The sequence below is a fragment of the Emydura macquarii genome, unplaced genomic scaffold (assembly GCF_026122565.2).
Source record: "Emydura macquarii macquarii isolate MOO-44397 ecotype Brisbane River unplaced genomic scaffold, CSIRO-AGI_Emac_v2 contig_587, whole genome shotgun sequence".
Classification (NCBI taxonomy): Eukaryota; Metazoa; Chordata; order Testudines; family Chelidae; genus Emydura; species Emydura macquarii.
The window spans coordinates 764,071-782,655 of NW_027130724.1; the positions used below are offsets into that span (position 1 = coordinate 764,071).

The 18,585-nt window shown below is 42.0% G+C and overlaps 1 protein-coding gene across 1 annotated transcript in view; it reads left to right on the plus strand.

Annotated features, from left to right (window-relative positions):
- Positions 1 to 1,043: 1,043 nt before the first annotated feature.
- Positions 1,044 to 18,585, plus strand: part of LOC137147961 (SITS-binding protein-like) — a 48,867-nt gene continuing 31,325 nt past the window's right edge. The window contains exons 1-4 of the mRNA XM_067540375.1: positions 1,044 to 1,508; positions 10,181 to 10,352; positions 15,866 to 16,073; positions 17,165 to 17,315. Of these exons, the coding sequence (XP_067396476.1) occupies positions 1,044 to 1,508; positions 10,181 to 10,352; positions 15,866 to 16,073; positions 17,165 to 17,315 (996 nt within the window). The remainder of the gene's footprint in view (positions 1,509 to 10,180; positions 10,353 to 15,865; positions 16,074 to 17,164; positions 17,316 to 18,585) is intronic.

Genomic DNA, 18,585 nt, shown 5'->3' on the forward strand with positions numbered 1-18,585 from the left:
ATTAATGCCCCTGCATGACAGGGGTCAGTGTACATTAATTCCAGTGGTTTCTGTTACAGGCCTGTATAACTCCACACGTGTCATGTAAACCTGGGCAGATGTGCTCTGATGAGTGTTTATCTTTGAGAGAGAAAAAAAGCCAAAACATTTTTTAATTTGAAACAAACACTTATGTTACATGCAGGAAACCAAGGGCCGAGCTCTTGTAAAGAGAACAGAGCAGAACCTCTGCTGCTGTAAATCAGCATATACCCATTGGCATCAAGGGAACTACACTGATCTACACCAGATGGGATTTTGAATGAAATTATGCTTTACGGACAGCTTCCATTTTTACTACACAACAGGTAGATTCATTTAACTCTTATATTTGGGGGGGCAGGGGGAGCTAAAGAGCTTGTTAAACTTTTACATGAGTGACTTGCACTTTTGGGGAATCCCATTCACACCTTTCTCTTTATAATCAGCAAATATCCACTGTGATCTTTTCCAAACCACATGTCCCCTTAACGCTGCATTGCAAACCTGAACCCGAAGCTGCGTGGACACTTGAACGCTGCATTTTCTCTATACAGCTGCTTCTGCCCGCTCCCCCCTTTGCACCCAATCTAATGCTTATACAGGATCCAGGCTTTTCAGTGCATGTTTGTTTCTATAGGGTCACAGACAGTGTTCCTGATTAGGCACAGTCTGACATGCCAGAGAAACGTCACAGCTCAAGCACCTGGGACAAATCTGGCAGGGGGGATGGATCTGACACCACACGTTTACAGCTATATTTTGCAGGCACTCTTCCTTTCCACAGCTAGTGCACTGCTGACTAGAATAACTTCCCCAGTCTAGTCCCCTTTAGCAACATGTGCTGAGTGGTGGAGAAAGCTTTGAGAAGTGTTTTTATTTCTGGGAAGGGAAAGATGTGAAGTTATTTTTGGAGAGGAGGGGGAAATAACCAAAGTTAAACCCAGCAGGTTCCGAAAGAGAGAGCTCCGTGTCCTGAAGCAGAAGCATTTCCTTGCAAGATCGCTTTAGTAATTTTGTGTAAAATGCCCCATGCTCGTCCCAGGAACCCGAGTCCGATCCCAGAGGTGACATGGGACTCTGGGCTCAAAGAAATGAATGAGACCTGGAAGGGAGCTATTGCCTGCCTCGGGGTGGCTATCTTCTTCGTGATGACCATCGGGATTATCTACTGGCAAGTGGTGGACCAGCCAAACAAGAACTGGATCCTGAGAGGGAGCACTAGTGGTCTCATCTGGGAGCGAAGGGCTCACTCCCTCATCCTGCAGACCCTGAGTGAGGAAAAGACCCTGGTGGAGATCAATGTGGGCAACTTCCCAGACCTGGAGCAGCCCTTTGTGAAGAACTTGTGCTGGCTGAACAAGACGGAGTTCTGCTATACCTGGGATGCTACAGCGGATCTGAAGATCTTCCTCGAATCCGGTCTCTCCGCCGGCACAGAGTGCTACAGCATAAACTGGACTCCTCTGCACTGCAAGGTTACACTAAAGGTAATGGGGCTTCGTTTAGTTAGTGAAATAACACATTTGTTTTATAATGCATCCTGGGCTTGCTGGGCCAGATCCTCAGCTGCTATAAATCATCATAGCTCCAGTGAAGTCAATGGAGCCACCCCAATTTACATCCGTTGAGGATCTGGCCCTATATGTTTGTTATAATTAAAAAGAAATTAAAATCCAAAAAATAATGCTAACCTTGTCCTGCTGATAGGGCTGGAAGAGAGAGGGAGATTTTGTATTTGTTTACTTCTTGTGGAGGGCACCTGGATCGCACCATGATGGGGTGATCATACAAAATCCTAGACAGATGGATTCTCTAAAGCTCTGAGGGTGCTACTGTCACCATTAAAAATGCACTAATAATACTAAATCGATCAACCGTAGCTACCTACTCATGGTGGAGTGGTATTAAGTAGAGGGCAGATTGTAGATTGAATACACACACACGACAATGGTGTTTGAAACCAAAAGTCTAGAAACTGTTATTCCTGAACAGTCGCAATAGATTTATTCCAATAACCCCTTACGAGAGAGCGGCAGCACCCTCCCTTCTTTGTTTGTAACTAAAAGGAACTTTTGAAATCAAATACCCACTACACATTTGCACTAGCACTGAAATCCCGCGGCTGTACCAGGTTTCAGAAGTTGCTTCTCTGTCTATGTTAAAAGCTGGGGAACTTCCTTTTGTGTTCCTTCAGTTTGCATGATGTTCTTGTGACTTACAGAGAATTTAAGAGTGTCTTGTTAAACAATATTTAGAAAAGAGAAGAAAGAATCAACTTGTCTGTATCTGAGCATAACACTTTCCTTTCTCTTGATTCATCAGGTGTCAGCACTGAGAACATTAATAAAATCTGATTTTTTTTCCTTATCTATAAATCACCTAGATATCGACACCTCTACCAGCTGTACAGTAAATCCACATTTAAAGCACACTTTGCTTTGGAGTAATTTTGAATGTAATCAATGAGTGTAGTACATGCGCGTGATTTATTTTAATTTGTTTCAGCTCTATCCTGCCAAGGTGATGAGTAGGAAAGAGTTGATCATTTTCCAAGTAAAAATCAAAAACTGTTGGAAAATATGATGTGGGGAAAGTAAGAAATGGTGAGTGGGCCAGAATCTCAGCTGGTGGAAGTCAGCATGGTCCTATTGAAGTCAGTGGAGCTACACTGATTTACATCAGTGGAAGATCTCTAGTTTAACATATTGGATTAAATCCCTCCACCTTAGTGAAACATCCAATTTGAGAACAGGAATGAATTTGCCCTGTTACTGCAGTAGTATTTGTCCCTCACAGCACACAGATAAAAATATTTTACAATGTAATTAAATTGTTATGGAGTTTGGAGATTCAGAAATTTTGCTTGACGTTTAGGATCAGTCGCAAAGGAACCCCATAGGAACTTGACCCACAAATAAGCATTGTGTATGATCAGAAGACAGGGAATAATTTATTCAGATCTACAGGAGAATAATCAGAATAAGACAGGACTCCAACACACTTAATTGTTTTTAAAAAATTAGGAAACCGGAGCCTGATCCTTCACAATGCTGAGATCCCCCAACTCCTGCTGACTTCAGGGGAAGGTGAAACTGCTCAGCAGTTTATGGATTCAGATCCAGGCCAGTGGGGAGTCAGGGGTGAATGGGGTTATAAAAGGTGAAAGGGATTAAGCTGGATGAGATGAGCAGGGTCTCTAATTTGCAGCCACAGAGCCAGTCAGAGAGGAGAAAATGAAATGGAAATAAAAGGCTTTTCGGAAACAATCCAACAGATTAGCTGGCTGTAGATGTCCCTTTATTAGAACACAGTATAAATTATAAATATTGTGGCTGGCTGGCCAGCTTTTACAGTTGTACTGAGTATCTGCACCAGATTGTGGCTTCTAACAGTTAAAAATCATTTACTGATGAACTGTGTGACACCAGGAAATCCTTTCTCTATGCCGAGTGATAGAAAAAATCCTCTGACACATGGTTCTGTCTTGCTTTGACTGCATTCCATAGTTACACATATCGGACCAGATCCTCAGCTAGTGTCAATCAGCATGGCTCTATTGACCTGTTCAGTTTGCATCAGCTAAGGATCAGGCCTGAATATGTTAAAGTATCTATGGCTGGTTTTGAGTCAGTCGTTTGGCAGGTAGCTCCTTTTTTTCCATGTACTCAGCTGTTCTTTTGTAATGCTAAATACAAACAAACTGCCCACTTGAAACAGCTGAATTTCTCTCCCCAGTACCCCAATTCTGCATGCATCGCCCTATAAAAAACTTCACAGAGTAGGAGCTGGAGTCATCCTTTTTAGTAGTTGAGGGAGTAAGTGTAACTAGCTGCTGGTGCTTAAACAATCAGAAATCCCCCTTGAAATATGTCTGGGCTTTCACGGAGGCACCCAAGAGGCCTTATTCTAATTGCCAGAGAATTTGAAGTCATGTGGGAGGTTAAGTCTTGCTGATCCTGCTGCTTGGCAAAAAGGGAAGGTTTAGAAAGAGCTGAGGCAACACAAGCATTTGAACTGAAATAACAACATAATTGATTGTATTTAGGTGGTTTAGGAAACCAGGAGGGAAGAGGGGGAAAACCACATAACTCTTCCTATTTCCCAGGTTTGTCTTTATTTTGCATTATGGAGTGGTGGTAGCTTGTTGACTTTTTTGACAAATATTCTTAGCGGTATTTTGGCTCATCATGACACCGAAACAGCTTGGCCTGGAATCTCCAAATTTGTTTTGCTTGCCTTGCTGAGGTGAGGAGAGGCCCCATTGACTGATTTTATTGGGGGATGTTGGGACAGCTTTTGGGAGGGAGGTTTACTGGGGGAAATATATACGTATATTATGGAGGGATCAATAGTGACTCCATAGTTAAGGATGTGTTGAGATTTGCACTTGGAATAGGATGTGAAGTGTAAAGATTCATGTTTTACACTTTAATGACTGAATTATTTTTCAAGTTCAATACAGTAACTTCAGACAACTGAATTTTCATTTCCCCCTCCCTCCACATGACACCGGGGATGCAGAGGCTCCTTTGCATGATAACTCTGCTGAATCAGCACCTCTCATGTCTCAGTCCTTTCCAGTTCATGCTCCCCGCTTCTTCGATGACACTGCCCAACTGCAGAAACGCCTGTGGCTCGGAGGATACAGCTGCAGTCTGCCTCTGGAGGGTGTTCTGATACCAGTTCCCCTGGCATTTAGTTAGCAGAAGTCAGTCTAATCCAAGACTAGAACTAGCTCTTTGTCTTCCGCTGGAGAGGCCAAGTAGCATGAGGAAGACAGAGCTTTGATCAGTTCTTTGAATTATGAAATAAAACAGTCAGCTGTGCACTTAATATGAAACATACAGAGTTGCACTTACCCTCTGCTAATGTCCTAAAACAGGCCTGGCCTGCCATGTTGTATTGTTTTGGCTGCTAGAGAAAATAGGAGATACTTTCAAGTTTTGAGAAAGTCCTTTTCAAGTCAGGGATTACAATGAGAGAAGTAAGTAGCCAACACTAGGATTATCATCAGAGTTATTTATTGTATAATGTCTGCCTAGAATTCTTACGGCAAGATCAGTAAGCCCATGTTATTTGTGCTGAGCACGTCTTACATAATTACTGGATTGAAGGAGTGCCAGATTCTCTTCTGGCATAAACCGAAATAGCTCCATTGAATCTGGTCCAGCCCTTATGGGAAAGATCCTTCTATCAGTAATCGGCAAATATGGGGCCTGCTCCTGCTCCCATTGAAGCCCCTGGATAATTCCCATTGACTTCAACAGAAGCAGGAGTAAATCCACAGTTAGCTGAGTGGAGACTTGAGGAGCATGTTCCAGTTCAGGATGGCTAAATTGGAAGGTTCAACTCTGGTCACAGGGACTGTTACAGCATTAACCATATCTTATCTTAAATATCTTCAAATATATCTTAAAACATGGAGATGCAAAATAGTGCTTGCTGTTAGAAGCAGCTGTGGGCCAAATTCTGCCTACACTTGCACCACTATACATCTAGAGTAGCTCAGTAGCCATCACTGAAATTCCTCTAGACTTAAGCGGACGTAACTGAGGACAGAATTTATCCTGCAGTCTTCACAGCCCCTTGGAATTTGGTTCTCCAGAATGAAAGGTGCAATATATTAATTGTACAGCAAAGAACACTTGGTTACTACTGATTTACTAGAAGCAGAACTGAAATCAGATTTCATCATTTTGTAAGGACTTAAATATTTGAGCACAGGTCCTGTATCCACAAATATCGCTAGCATCTAAGAATAAATGTCTGTCCAGCTCTTTGAGTGGAAGATTCTGAAATGTGAGACTATCCGGTTTCAAGGCCAACAATGAGTTTCTCGTATGTCTGAAAGGGACAAAAAAGCAACTAGCAGGTTTGCAGACATACTGTTGTAAGACAGAAATGTTTAGTAGAGGGAGAGTTCTTCAGATTGTTTCTCTTGCCCAGAGGAAAGAACACAGCTGGAATATTAGTGCTTCTCATCTCTCTACAAACCCATTTTCTTTATTGAAGGGTTTTATTTTAATTTTTCACACCCCACACACTAGTAGGTCTGTCTGCACTGTGGTAATGCAGCTGGTGTAGACATACCCAAGGTAGCTTTAAACTAGCTAGCTCACGTACCGGAGCAGTGAAACAGGAGCATTGGTTTCAGTGTATACCAACCGGCCAAGTAATTAACCAAGATTCTGACCAGGCTTGTATGTTTAAGTACAAACCAGAGCTATGTACAGTAACCTATGAACACATCCTACCAACATCCTATTATAATGAGAGCAGGTAGGGGAGAGAAGATGATGATCTATGGCGGTGTGGTATAAAGGAACATAAGAATACTAGATCAGACAGTGATTGGTCTAGTCCAGTAATCTCTTTCTGAGAGTGGTCAGCACCAGCTGCTTCAGAGGAAGGCACAAGAAACTCTGCAGGAGGTAGGTTATGGGATAACCTGCCCTCAGGCAATGGACATTCTAACCCATTAAAAGAGGTCGGTTTATGCCCTGAAGCAAGTAGGTTTGTAACCAGTCTGAAACTGTTTGTTTGGGTTATTTTATTATTCACTTTAGTAACCTAAGATATTCTTGTTGTGACTATAAATGTATAATCCTGCTAAACTATTGGCCTCAATGATAATTTTGTTGCAGTGAGTTCCACACACTGTGTGTTGTATAAGTAGTATTTCCATTTAATGATTTGGAATTGGTCACTTTCATTGCCTGTCCACTTGAAGGGTTCCGTTAGCATGAGTTTGGGATGGCTAGGTTGATATATTTTACAGAAACTGTTTTAGAAATATTTCTAGGGTTTTTTTAATAAAATGTAGACACTATTTTCCATATCCCACCACCTAAGAGAATTATTTTGTGTGTGCGTGACTCTCTAGCAGTGGACTAGTGTCTATTGCAAAACTCAAGAAACAGTGATAGGTATTTGAGAGATTATTCACAGGCAAAGCACAAATGTCAGGATAAAGAACATCTGTGCCATTTTATACCTCAGTGTGTGTTTCATTCAATTATTGTTTTGTAAATAACATTACTGGAAGGTTAGAAAAAGCTAGAGAAGGGGAAAACTCATCTAGAGTCTCCCTGAGTGGTTTTACTGTTCTTTGTGTTCCCCTTCCTCCTTTGGGCAGGCCCTGAGCCTGAGCTGGTATATTCACAGCTTTTATTGTCTCCATTTGGTTGCTTCCTTATCCATGTTCTTTATGTCTATCAACACAGCCAATATTAAATGGATTGAAAACAGCCTGGCTGATAGATATGAAAGCATTCCTAATTCCCCATTAACGGCTATGAGGGGAGAGTTTCTAGTGGAGGTCCTCTATGGATTGGTTCTCAGCCCAATGCTACTCACTGTTTTTTTTATCAGTTGTTTGGAAGAAAATATAGAATTATTGCTGATAAAGTTTGTAGATGATGCAGACTGGTGGAAAAGTAAATAGCGACCAGTCACTGATCCAGAATGATCTGGATTTCTTGATAACCTGGGCACAATCAATGTGTGTTAATACAACTAAATGCAAGGTCATGCACCTCGGAGCAAAAGATGTAGGTCATGCTTACAGGAGGAGGGACTGCATTCTGGAAAGCAATGACTATGAAAAGGACATGGAGGTTGGGGCAGGATTGTACATAACTAAGTGAGCATGAACTCCCAGGATGATGCTGGGATACACAATATGTATGAAGGGCTGAGTATTGAATAGGAGCAGGGAGGTGTTACCACTGTGTATGGCACTGGTGAGACCACCCTGGGAATATGGTGTTCAGTTACGATGTCTACATTTTAAATAGCATGTTGAAAAACTGGAGAGAGTTTAGAGAAAAAGCTAAAAAAAATGGCTTGTGGTCTATAAAACATTCCTTGTTATGATGAGAGACTTAAGATAAATAGACTGAGTTTATCAAAAAGAAGGTTAACAGATGACTTGATCTGCACAGGGAGAAGATATCTGGCACTATAGGGCTCTTTAATCTTGTAGACAAATGCATAACAGCTGGAAGTTGAAGTCAGCAAAGTTCAAACTGGAAATGAGATGCACATTTTTAACAGTGAGGGCAATTAACCATTGGAACAGATTGCTAAGGAATGTGGTAAATTCTCCATCATTTGGAGTCTTTAAATCAAGACTGGATGTCGTTCTGAAAGATACATTCAAGTTCAACCACAAATTATTGGGCTCAGTGAAGGAACCACTGGGGGAAACTTTATGGCCTATGTGATGCAGAAGGACAGACTATATTATCATAATGGTCCTGTGATGCAGGGGGGTCTCGCAGTGGTTAGGGCACTAGCACGCTATTCCTCATTGTGTTTTAGGAATGTGGGTTGGTAGTAGCACAGGTGATTCAAATCTATGGATTGCCAGGAGGGGAACCCAGGCCCTCTCACTCCACCAAACTCCAACCCAGGACCCTGCTTCTGGCAGTTCAGGTGTGCAGCAAAGACAAGGGTATCACCAAGCCTGCTCCCTGGGTCACTTCCTCCACAGCCGCTGCCTCACTAGAGTCCCAGTGGTTGTCTGGCAATTGACTTGCAATGCATACTCAACTGAAAGGGGTCCGGAGGTTCTTCTCCTCACTCACGGGTGGGTGCTCTGCTGTATCTCCACTGGCAACCTGTAGCTCCAGATGGTCAGGGATTCTGGCTGTATCCCTGCAGGAGCTACCAGTGCAGCTCTGCTCCTTTGCATTGACCTCCCTGACTGAGCTATGCAATGCCTTTTTAAACTCCACCTCATTTGTGAGGACACCCAGCAGATGCATCTGGGTGAAGCGTCCTGGGCTCAGCACTGCTCTGTAACCCTCTGTTCCCCAGTGTGGCAGTGTAGAGTTCATATACTGCCTCACAGGTCCCTTCTAGCCTTAAAAATCTATTAATCTTATTTCCAGCATTTATAAATCAGGTTTATGCTTTGATGCACTGCTATTGAGAGTTCTTTCTTATATTTAAAAATAAGTCTAGAATGTTAAGGTATTACCTTCCCAAAAGGACTACATTTTATTTTTTTAATAAGGGTCACTATTTTATGTCAAAACATTAGCCGCTAAAGTTGAAGTTGGAATTCTGCTCTTTTCTGCACAGTCTAACTCTCTCTCTCTCTCATATATAGACCACAGCTGATCAAAAAGTTCTGGCAACTTTTAGATGGAAAACTGATTTTTAATTAAATGGAAATTCCAACACAAACTAATTTTATCCAAAAAAATTGAGCTTTTGTAAAAATATAAAAACGCACTTTTCAGTTGCCATATTTTGCTTGTTTTTCAGGAGGGAAATATTTCCTGGTCAACTTTAATATAGATGACAAAATACACATTCAACAGTATTTGTAGTGCTTTTGCTATATCAGTAGAACTGTAAACCATCACAAATCTACAGGGTGAGGAGCTGGAACAAGTCCACATGGTAGTAGATATGTTTTGATATTCCACTTTCCCTGCATGTGTGGAACTCCCAGAAGAGTCCTGGAGGCAAGATTCATTGAGAGGATTTGAAAGGAAAGTATCGCCTTTAGTTTTTGATTGGTAAAAATTAGAGACTTTTAGCAGTGTTGCCAACTCTTGTGATTTTACTGAGTCTTGCAATATTTGGTGTTAATAAACCCCCAGCTCCTGGAGTCGAGTGATTATGCAGAATTTCAGTTTTCATTTAAGAAAAAAATTCCAGTCTCGTGGTTGTGGAGAAACACTTGGATCACATTTTCAAGTTCAGTTAAAAGTTCAGGTACTAGAAGGCAAAGAAAAAGTATTGAAAATTAAGATATATTTTTTTAAAATCTCATGGATTTTTGAGGACTGTCTCATGATTATTGAATGTTTGGGGTTGGCAACACTGCAATGCACTTACAGAACACTCTGCCTCCTCAAAGCACTGGGCAAACATTCACTTGTTAATCCTCACAGCATTCAGTGAGGGAAATGTCATCATACTGGGCTACCAGTGGGGAAGCTGAGACATACAGACTCTGACTTTCTAAAGGCCCTACAATGAGTCACTGGCAGAGCTCCATGCTCAATCTACTTAAACCTGTTCCCTTCCTAAGTGCATAAAGTCCCACTTCTTTATTACCCTATGTATTTATTATCCTATGTACCAATCCCTGACACAGAGTTTACAATCTTAATTTCTAACAGAGCTGTGTGTTTGGTTGCAGGATTGTTTTTCAATGACGAATGTCTCCTGGTACGGAGGAGCAAGCCTTAGAGCCCAGCGCTGGCCTTTGAACAATGTGAATACAAAATCTCAACCGTTTGTTATCAGCAACCTCGCCAAAAATCCCACCGGCTATGGATCTGTCTTAGAAAAATACTTTTTGGGATCAACAGGTAAGAAGAGTTTCTTTGCTGTGATTTCTCATTGTTGCTGACACTAAATAGCTAGCCTACAGCTTTGGATGTTAGGATATACTTTTACTAATAGAGGAAATGTTGGCCTGGACCATTTGCATTCTCCTAATGTGGAACCTGAACCAAGGAACTTGTGACCCAGAGGTGAAAGTGCTATCAACACGTGCCCCTCCATTGAGCTGCTGATATCTAGGAGCATGTAACAAATTAGCCCTATTGAATCTCCTGTTTTTTCTCTATGTTGCTACTTCACACAGTGTTAATTTGAAACATTCACTGCTGCAAGAGGTCACTGTGACTGGATTTTGAAGAGGACTGCATAATTTTAGGACAACTGATCTCTTGAGTAGTTATACAAATTAAGAGAATAAAAGATAATCAGATCTCACATCTCAGGGTGTAAAATTATTATCTGCTGGAGTCTGGAAGGACACCTTATCCCTATTCCAAAATACAGCACTGTACAACTAGCAAGGTGTCTATGGCTTCCTCTGAAGCATCAAGTACTGGCACTGCCAAAAACAAGATATCTGACTACGTGGGCCAGTGACCTGCCCTGGCAGAGAAATCTTCTATTTATTCTTTGCAATGCATGCTGACCTGACAATATCCTTCATTAAGGCAATCCAGAGATACAGTACTGGAAAAGCCCTTGGCAGCTGACAGCTAGCACTATGGATCATTGCTAGGCACATGGCATGTGTGTTCAGGTCCATAGTGGCATAGGTTACTGAAGTTCACAGATAACTATTCCAGCTACTACCTTGGCTGCAGAATCTATTATGCAAATTATTTTCCTCTCATTCATGCAGAGTGCAAGCAGGATGGATTAAATGGTGCCTCAGGAGGATGTGCATAAAAACTCAGGAGAGGGTTTTTCCTCAGTCATAAGCACAAAACCTTAATCAAACATGCTCCCTGCAGAGCCAGGTCTCCACTGCCTCACTCCTTGAGTAGACAGTTACATCTGTGCAGAGCAGGTGTAGAGGTGCTGCCATTTTAATGACAGGCACGTCTACACTGCAACTGGAGCAGGAGGTGTAATTTCCAGCTCAGGTCGATATACACACACTAGCTCTGATCGAGCGAGCATGCTAAAAATAACAGCGTGACTGCGGTGGGGCAGGTGGGGCAATGGGTAAGCTGCCTGAAGTACATTCCTTTGCGCAAGTATCTACTCCTTTGTGTCTGACTCTGCCAGCTTACAAGCTACATGCAGTTGGGAAGCTTCATTTGTGGAAAGGGCCTGGAATGCCTGGTGCAGATGTAGCTAAATGCAGCCTTCTGGCTGGCTTGCAACCGTTCCTGGTCATCCTGCCAATCAAATCCTTGTGCTCTTACTCCTTTGTCTGCCTATTCCTTCCCACATTATTCCAGCTTCCAAGTATAGCCCAGGACACTTCCTTTCTCCCCTTGCAGCTGTGATACTAGTGGTTCTAGCACTCATTTATTAACCTCCCCAGCTTGCACTAATTCCTCTCACAGTCCCCAAGTCTCAAATCTATTGTGTTTTTTTTAATTCAAGAATTAAGAGAATTATAAAGTCAAAGGGCTGGATTGTGTCTTTAGGCAGAGTCATGAGCAAGCACCTCATGTGTATGTTACATCCACCCAGGAACAGCCCTGGGAGACCTTGTGACTTGAATCACAATTCCCTTCCCGCTCCATGTGCATTGACTCCTTCGGAAAGGTAATTACGCTGAGAGAGTGGGGTCTGGCGCTCCAGTCTATATGGCAGCAGTGCTGGAGTATCTGACTGCTGAAATTTTGGAGCTCTCTGGCAATGCTGTACAGAACAACAAGAAAACCAGGATCATTCCCCGTGATCTGCATCTCGCCATCGTAACGATGAGGAGCTCAACAAACTACTGGGAAAAATCACAATCGCTCAAGGGGGTGTCCTGCCCAACATCCAGGCCATGCTGCTGCCCAAGAAAACTGAGAGCCATAAGGCGAAGAGCAAGTAAAAGTGACAGGGTATTCAAAATCAACCTAGAAGGAAAGTAGCCATTTAGTGCTGGCCAATAGTATCAGCAACCTACCTCTGCCCCACTCTGCATGCTGGCTCAGCTACTCTAACCAGCAAGTAGTAGGGAGCAGAGCCAAGGCTCCACCCACTTCCAACTCAACTACTTCAGGAAGGGAGTAAGCAGATAAATAGCCCCGTCTACACCTATGCACCCGATCCCAAAGCCTAGGTAGCTGGCCTAGCAGCATATGGGTAGTTCCTATTACCTCTTACTCATTTGTGCAGATAAGTAGTTGGAGTCAGAATCGAATCTAATGTACTTAACTCTGTTGCCAACTCTGTTTTATCTGAAGCTCATGGAATCCATTGCTTTTTGTAAAGCCCCAGCTCCTGGAATTAAGTGATTACATGAGAATCACCACTTTCGTTTTTTAAAAAGTGTCTAGCCCTCCTGATTGGAGAGAGAATTTGAAACGTAACCAGAGTGCAACCTAAATAATCAGGAACCAGAAGGCAAAGAAAAAACACAATTTGTTTTATAATGTCATGATTTTTAAGACAATCTCATGATTTTAGGGGTTCTGAGCTCCTGATTTTTTTTAAACCCTCTGGGTTAGCAATATTGTATATATAAGGCTGTGAAATGTATATCCTGGTTTGGGACATGTGAGAGTTTGTATGATGGTTTTTACACACACACAGCCTTCTGCATGTTTAACAGAAGTACCCTCAGAATGCTAAATAATGCAAAGAAGGGCTTTCCGCTTGGCAGTGTTATGTCAGGATGTCCACCCCAGTCAGACAGTATGTGTACTTGAATGAATACTTAGAGCTCATTAGACATCAAAACTTTATGTAGAAACCAGAGGCCTGATCCTGGACCAGTGAAGTCAATGGTACTTTTGCTATTGGCTTCAACAGAAACAGTATCAAGACCCAGATGTAGAAAACCCGATCAAGGCTTCTGCATTGAGAATTTTGAGTTACAACCAGATCAAATAGTGGCCAGGCTTCAAAGACTGAAAGGGTCATGTTGGATTTGTAAACTAAACTTTCATGCATGAAATATAAATCTGTCATGGGAAATGGATTTACAGGTCCCGGCATCTGAGCAGTGGAATGTTTTAGTGAAATCCAGTGTGTAACATAATGACTTTTTTGGTTCGTGTCTTTTTGGCTTAGGCTGAATAGAATGTGGACAAAAGAAATTGCTTGCCTAGGAATTTTATAATTCACTGCTTAGACAAAAGTCTGATACATATATATTATATATAGTTGTATATCTCTTCCTCCCCCAACAAGGAAAGCTCTGCTCTGATGCAGATGTTTTGGGGGAGAGAAGGGGCTGTTAGATCCTGACTTTTACTCTAGTTATTCTAGCTAAGTTGGAAGGAAGTGTGATCTGATGGTTAAGGCACCGAGACGCAGGAGAACTGGGTTCAGGTCCTGGCCCTGCCTCAGGCTCCCTGTCTGGCCTTAGGCGTGTCACTTAATCTGTCTTTGCTTCAGTTCCCCAGCTGTAAAATGGGAGACAATAGTGCTTCCATTCCCCCCAAACTTGGTCTCTTCCCTGGAGAGGTTACAAGACAGATAATGTTATTCTGGACATACATGGCTAGCACAACGAGGCTCTGGTCTCAATTGGAGGCCTTTGAATTCTACTGCTTTTCAAATTCCTAGCATTTCTTTCACCTCTTATCAATGGCCCTCCTGTCTCAGCCAGATTTTTGTTCATCCTCCAGCCCTTATTTAAAGGAGCCTGCCAAGAAGTCAAATAATGTAGGGTGAAAATGTAGATTTTTTTGTAATAAAAAGGATGTTGCTAAAGCCAATAGGAACAAAAATGTTTTTGTGAAATTAAAAAAATGGTTAATGAATATTTTTTTTAATGTAAAGATTCCCCCCTAGAGTTGCAGCCCAAAACAGCACTGCATTGTGCTAGCACATGAGAACCAGAGACGTAACAGAATAATGAAGTGGAGGTGTTTAGCTTCACTTGAGGAGAGGCAATGTGTGCCAATGGGAAGGTACTGTGCTGGGATTCAGGAATCTTGGTTTCTATTCTCAGCTGTGAGAACCAAAATGTTAATTCAGGGATGGCTACCTGGGCTCATACCCTCCAAAGGCTCTCTGTGGTTTGGGCTCAAATTAATTACTGAGGGGGAAAATTACTTCATATGTTTATTATAAATTTTATTAAAAATAACAAACAAAACAAAAATGAAAAAAGTCGATATCATTAAGGCTAAACTACTACAATTTCCATCAAACTAAGGGTTAATCAACCCAGTTATCAAGCTAAGGTCATCTGAACTAATTAGCACCAATACTGGCATGAAAATAGTTTAGTCAAATCATCAGATTAATGCAGCAAATAATCTGTTCTTAATCCTAAAACAGAAGTTCAAGGAGGCAGCTGTTTGCTTAATTACAAACCGCAAACTTCTCTTGGCAGTGACACCAATCTTTAGCAGGGCAAATATTTTAGTATAGAAACCAAATTTGTTTACATCTATGCCACCTTCTCAAAAGCAAATTAATGCTTTCCTCCTTGAGTTGCATTGGTAGGTATCGAGGCTAATATGTTTCCTCTTCTCCTCTCAAATATAAACTTTACCAAGATACTTTGATAAAAGCAAGTTTTACCAGCTTTTCCATTGAATGATAGTTTTGTTTCTATGGAAACTGTCAGAGAACTAGGAACAGACACGTATTGATTTTAAGGCAAAGTTTAGGGAATATTCTTTAATTCGTCCCAGGTACCTTTAACAAGATCTGTTACACCTACAAACTCCAACCACACACTCACCCCCCAAAATAATAAAAAGTCAAGATCTCCTGTAAAAATAAAAATGGAAAAATAAAATATTTAAAATGAAAACCAGTTTGAACTCATCAGCTCTCTGACTTACATGGTGTAGAGAGCTGTAACTGCAGTTGCAGACCAGGCGGTGATTGCTGGCACTCAGCACTCTTCACTAATGGGCATCTTTGGGTAGAGGAAAAACTAATCAAGGCTGGGAAGATGATGTTGATATTGTGACTCCTTTTCTCCATGAAGGGAATATTTTCAGGATCTGGCTGGGAAGGTCCATCTTCTTGAGAGGGCTGGTATCCAAAATGCGCACAAACCTCTGCATGACCTTGGTCTTATTGCTGACTATATTTCTTTATTCCACCTCTCAATTCCTTCAGAGCTGTGAGCAAGTCTGGGGTGCAATACACCCTGGAGATAGATGACATGGTCCAATCCCATCACAGTGACCAAATTCCAGCCTGTGGATAGTTTGCAGAGTTCCCCATTATCCCGCAATTTCTTTCAGATGTCCATTTGTACAACCGCAGACAAAAAAAGGAAGAAACATGAGGCAAGTTTTGAGGATTGCTGAATATTTTTAGAAGAGAACTGAGCACTCACGAGGGAGAGGAGAGAAGTTTAGGTGGCAGGAGGGAGGAGAAGAGGGAGGGTATCTGAAATGGGGATATTCCCTGATTTTAATGCTTCCTCTTGTTGTCTCTAAAGGGGTGACAGTGACAATTGCACCAGATGTCCCCATCTTCCTCTCAGTGGAGAGCAACAGGCACTTCTGCCTTGAGAGACCTTCCAGCATAGTCATGGTCCCCTTACAGTACATGGTGTGCATCGGTCAAAACATTACATCTGTCCACCAGGAAGTGGGGAGCCAGCTCTCAGAGCAGGAGAAGAGTCTGCCAAACACTGACATACTAGGGTAAGAGAACAAAGCATCTTCTGGGACCAAGCTGCCCATTCCAGAGGGAACAAACAACTATCCAATGGCAGCAACCCTTGGTTCCTATCAAACTGGGATGGATTTCCACCAGCAATCCAGAGTGAAAAGTGAAAATGTATCCCATTACCCAGATCTCTGAGCCATCCAGTCCCCCGGTGAATGTAAAATAAGAAATGAATGGTGTTAAATAGTACATTGTTAATTGATTAGTTCAAAAGCTAGTGTAGGAGAGCAAAGAGTTAAAGCTGGACAAATGGTCAGATTTAAGCTACAGGGAACAGGGTCATGGCATGGGCAAACCTTGTTTCTGGTAATTGGTATAAATTCTAGTTAGAGTTGTGTTATTTCTCTTCTTTTCCTCCCTTCCTGGTCATCTGCCCAGGGGATGAGGCTCACAAAATAACTCTCTCTCCTCCTGCGCAGGACCTTTGGTGAGAAGAGGGCATTATCTTCTTTCCCTCCCTTGCATATTTTAAAGAATGTTAGTTTTCAAGGTAATGGGCCTGCGCTCAGTGAAGTAATTCTGTAAACAACAAACAGGGGCAGGTATAATTGTATTCATTATATAGTTAATATTCATTTTATAGTTAATTTAAACAAATAAGGTCTGTGGGAAGTTGCTGGAAATGTATACATTTACATACTGTTATGGATAAAAGGGTTGTAAAGTAACCCCCTCGCTGCTCACTTGCTGCGTCGAGGAGGAATGAGCAGGCAATAAAGGGCAGCCATCGACCCAAATCCGCCTCTGGGTCCCCCTGTTCCTTATCTCTAACAGCTAGGATCCAAAAAACCAGCTCACTAGGGATGAACATTCCCACTCCTTCTGCACTCAATACCGAAAGTAAGGCTCGAAGTGGATTTAGACCATATGCTGTTTGGTGGAAAGGGGGTGGTATTCTCCAACCTTTTCCTCCTTTTCCTCTCCTCTCCCCACCCTCCAAATACACACTGTCTTCAAAGACTTTGTGTCATGTACCTTCTGCCCAGCCGTGGGAGGCTAGACATAAATATCTGGTAAAATCAAGCAAGATTCCTTTTTTGCTTTTTAAACTATCCTACCAATGCAGGTTGCCAATCTGGAGGTATTACAGAACAGCGGATTCTGCTGCCAAAATGGAGCGAGGATTAAGGTCTTTCTTCAACAGACTGAAAAGGCATAATCTTGGGGAGGGGCTAATTGCTCTCAACGAACATTCCACAATGTTACTTTCCAACGCGGTACGTGCATTCATGCTGGCTGAGTTGCTGCTGAGGAAAGCCCAGCAAAGGGGTGATTGGGTTCTGCTGCCATGGAGCAGGGAATGGGCTGTTTTTGATGTAGAAACCTGTTGCCCCCAGAGATTTATTTTAGGAGATAGGGCAGAGAGGGCTACTTCTTCCAATAGGTCCCTCAAAAGGTAAAAAGTCATGACCAGTGTGTGATTTTGGTCGGTGGGAGAATGTAATGGAACTTCTGAACCTTTGAAAAAGTTGAGCACAGGGTAATAAGAGAGCATCGGAGATGGTTCCGATGTTATCTGAGGCTGGGTCTGCCATCTGTATGGCAAAGAGGAGGGCTGGATAAAAGTTTTCAAATAATTTTTTAATTTGAATTTAAATTTTGAAAAATTGCCTTTGTTTAAAAACAAAAAAACTAAATTTTTTTCTAAAAAAATTACCATTTTTTACTAGGTCTAGTAACTGGCATGTAATATCATGATCAGCACTTATCATTAAAGAGGGTGTACGGTGTTGTACGTACTTTTACTTATTTGTACTTACAGTATGTCTACACTGCAATGATCTGCATTCATGAGAGTATACCTGAGCTAGCTTTAATTTAGCTAACACATCAAAAAGAGTAGTGAAGATGCAGCAGTGCAGGCTAGGAACCAGAGTACTTACTCAGGGTGCTGGGTGGGTTCATACAGCCCACCCTGCCACGTCTTCACTTAGTTGTGCTAAGCTAGCATACAGGCTAGTACGTATAAGTGGGCATGTCTATCCAAGCTGTAAACATCAGACCTTTGATTGCAGAATAGACTTACTTTTAGTGTGCTCCTGAATTGTTTGTGGGTTGTGGTTTGGGTTTTTTTAAGGGGTAATGAAGGTGATTTAATTTGAGAGGAAGCATGTTCTTGTGGTTCAGATACTGAACTGGGATGCAGGACAGCTGGGTTCAGTTCCCAGCTCTGTTATAGACTCCCTCTGAGATTTGTTTGTGGCCAGATTTTCAGGAGTTTAGCTCCCATTTTAGGTACCTGAAAGAGGTGGTGGGATTGTCAGAAATGCTCAGCTGCCAGCAGTTCTTAATCATTTTAAGTGAGAACTGAGCTCTTTTGAAAATCTGCCCCTTAATCTGTCTCTACTTCAGTTCCCCATTTGTAAAATCAGTCCCTTATTCCTTCTATCTTGTCTATATAGATTGTAAGATTGTCAGAGAAAGGTTGTCCCTCTTTCAGTGTACGTGCAGGCCTCAGTACAATGGGACCTCCAATCTCAGTTGGAG